The sequence below is a fragment of the Plasmodium relictum genome, assembly GCF_900005765.1.
Source record: "Plasmodium relictum strain SGS1 genome assembly, chromosome: 7".
Taxonomy (NCBI): domain Eukaryota; phylum Apicomplexa; class Aconoidasida; order Haemosporida; family Plasmodiidae; genus Plasmodium; species Plasmodium relictum.
The window spans coordinates 1,263,149-1,266,310 of NC_041685.1; the positions used below are offsets into that span (position 1 = coordinate 1,263,149).

A 3,162-nucleotide genomic window follows, 5' to 3' on the forward strand; every position below is an offset into this window, starting at 1 on the left:
ATATATATATATATATTTTTAAACTAGTGTCAATGCATGGCTGACTTCTATTTTTCTAACTAGTAAGATAATTTTATATTACAAAAGGTTAATATCTTTTATTAGCCACTAATATAATTTTTCATTTTTCTTTATGCTTATTATATACTAGAATGACAAAACCTATAATAATGAAAGACATTTGTCTTTATCTACTATTCACATTGTTTTTAATCTTAAGTTTTTATGTTATATTTCTGAGAATAGTAAATTTATTTATCGTTTTTTTTTTTTTATTTCTTTTTTTTCTTTCTTCCATTCTTCTTCAGCTTTTTTTACAAACTTATTCCATTCTTCCATAAGTTTGTCCTTTTTATTTTTAAATGATTTTTCTTTTTTTTTAAACGAACTAGTAATATACTCTAAAGAATATTCGTTTTTTATCTTTTTCTTGAAGCTTTTAGTATCTTTTACATCTTCTTTCCACATTTTCCTGGAAAATATTGTAAACCATTCTTCCCATTTATTATGTTTCCATTCTTCATTCATATCTTTAGTTTTTGATCCAAAATACCATTCACGCCACATAATTCCTTCTATTTCAGTCCAATGCCTCATCCTTTTTTGCCAATACTGTACCCTTTCATCTAAGCATTTTTGAAGCCAAATATCCTTTGCATTCATCTTAATTTTTTCTTCTTTTGATTTTTTGCTTATTTTATCATTTACCTCAACATTGTTTCTTTTTTTATCTCTCTTTCCATTATTCTCCAAAGTACATAAATTTTGTTTTTTATCTTCTAGTTGATAGTTCTGGGATATGACTTTACATGAAGAGCTTTCTGAGGACTCTCCATGATTAACATTCCGTTCAGCTAATTTTTTTGAATGTAATTTATTGTAATATAATCCACAGTATATTTCAGCCTGCAATATATATATACTTTATAATATAATTTAAATGAACAAAAAAACTATTTTTAATAAAAGAGAAATGTGTACTTTTATGTATATTTAATCTTACATAAGGCAAGAAACATAACAGAATAAGAAATATTATGGAATATAACTTACAAATCCTGAAATTTATTAGACTTATTCTTTTAAATGTTTTATTTTTATTTCTAAAAAGGTTACTTGAAAAAACTTTTGATTTTACATCACTAATGGATAATGTTACTTGTAATTTTTTCAACATATCATTATAAAGTTTCATATTATATTAATATACTTTTAAAATACAAAATTGCTTTTACCAGAAGAGGAGTATTAGTATTTTTTTTGATTTTATTTTTTGTTTTTGAGCAATTCATTATAGTTGTTTTTATATAAAACTGATGTTTTTTATTTTATAAAGGCATAATCATGAAAACACCGTAAAAAATTGAATATAAAAACAAGAATTATGATAATTTTTAATAAAATAAGTTATTTTAAAAAATTATAATTTGCAATATTTAAAAAAAAAAAAAAATTATATTTCAATAAAATAAAATTAAATTAAATATATCATTAATGTAATAAAATTTCTGCTTTAAATAGTGTATACTACATATAGAAACCACTTCAATTTTTTTTTTTTTTACAATTTGTTTATTGCAATAATTTTTTGAATATTTATTGTTCATTTATTTATATATTTATTTTTTTTTTCTCTAATTTTTAAGAATTAGAAAGAAAAAAAATATATATTATCTTTTTTTTTTCATGTATAAAAAATGAAGCGCATGTGTGTTTTTGTAGAAGTGTAAATTAATCTGCTCTATTCTTTTAATGCTTATATTTATATAAAAACATATTTATACAAAGATATAATTATTTAAAAATATAGAGGTTTTTTTTATAATTAAATAATTAAATTATATCAGATAATATAGTTTTCTTTTTTTTTGGAAACTACTGCAATACATGGAGTACTGATATGATTAAATTTAGGTGAAATAGAAATTAGATTGTTGTACATTAAAATGAACTTAAAATATGGGAGAATGTTAGATTAGCACTGTTTTTACATATACTTTTCAATGTAATTTAATATTATTTTAGGATTTTGATTTTTTAACTATATAATTTAGCCTTATTCCTATATTTCCCTTTTTAATAATATTCTTTCAAAACTTATTTTTTTATTCTTTTTCCTTTTATTTTTTTCTTGTACTAATTTTTTGATATATTTGGTTTTCATTACGATAATATATGAATTATTCTGCATAAATAAAATTTTTTTTTTATGGAATTGTATTTTTGAGTACATTTTAAGAAAAAAGTGTGCATGCTTTGATTTTATTCTGTTTTGTTTTATTTTATTTCGTTTATTAAAATTATTAATATAAATATTCCAAAAATATAAAATTTAATTTTTTTAAAAAATTATTCCAAATTTTTAATTCCTTTTTATATTTATAAATATAAAATAAGTTATTTTATATAATTATTTCAAATATTTCGATTCAATTAAAAAAAATCTAGATATATTTTTTAAAGTATTATATACATCTTGTAAAAAAAATAAAATAAAAATATCATTTCGTTATTGAGTGATATTTTACTGATTTAATTAGTTAAATAAAAGTGTAATTACTAAATTTATTATTCTACCATTTACATAACATATTATTATTTTGATTTTATATGCATAATGTTTTAATTTTATTTCATAATATATTTATATAATTTTTTCTATTTTTTCATATATTTTTTTTTTTGTCGTAATTATATGTATAATAATAATTATGTTTGTAGCTTTCAATTCTTTTTTTTCAATTTTTTTTTCATAAACTAAATATAGAATAAAAAAAATTATAAATATATTGACAATTATAGCGCATATAATATAGTAATAATTGTTAATATGTAGAAAAAATTAAAAATGCAATGGATTAAATTTTAGATAAAATAAGAATGATAATGCAAGATATATAAATGATTTAATTGAATATATCTCTACTATTATGTAATTGGTTTTGGTTTTATTTTAACAGCGGTATGTAATAGTTTAATAATAATGTAATTATATTTTAATAATACTATGAAGTAAAATTCATATATGAAGCTTCTGTTTTAAATATATATAAATATTTTGCATAAAAGGAAATAAAATTAATTATCATATTTTATATATGCACTTATTATGTTAGGATATTATTAATGAAGTTAATGGTCATAAAATTTATCACTATTAAA

The 3,162-nt window shown here is 18.6% G+C and overlaps 1 protein-coding gene across 1 annotated transcript; it reads right to left on the reverse strand.

Annotated features, from left to right (window-relative positions):
• Nucleotides 1-255: 255 nt before the first annotated feature.
• On the reverse strand, nt 256-1,292 carry PRELSG_0733700 (Plasmodium exported protein, unknown function; the record flags this gene model as incomplete). The annotated part of the gene is made up of 2 exons (XM_028676049.1): nt 256-906; nt 1,236-1,292. 2 exons carry the CDS (start codon nt 1,290-1,292, stop codon nt 256-258), a joined length of 708 nt encoding a protein of 235 aa, XP_028532577.1.
• Between the last annotated feature and the right edge of the window lie 1,870 nt (nt 1,293-3,162).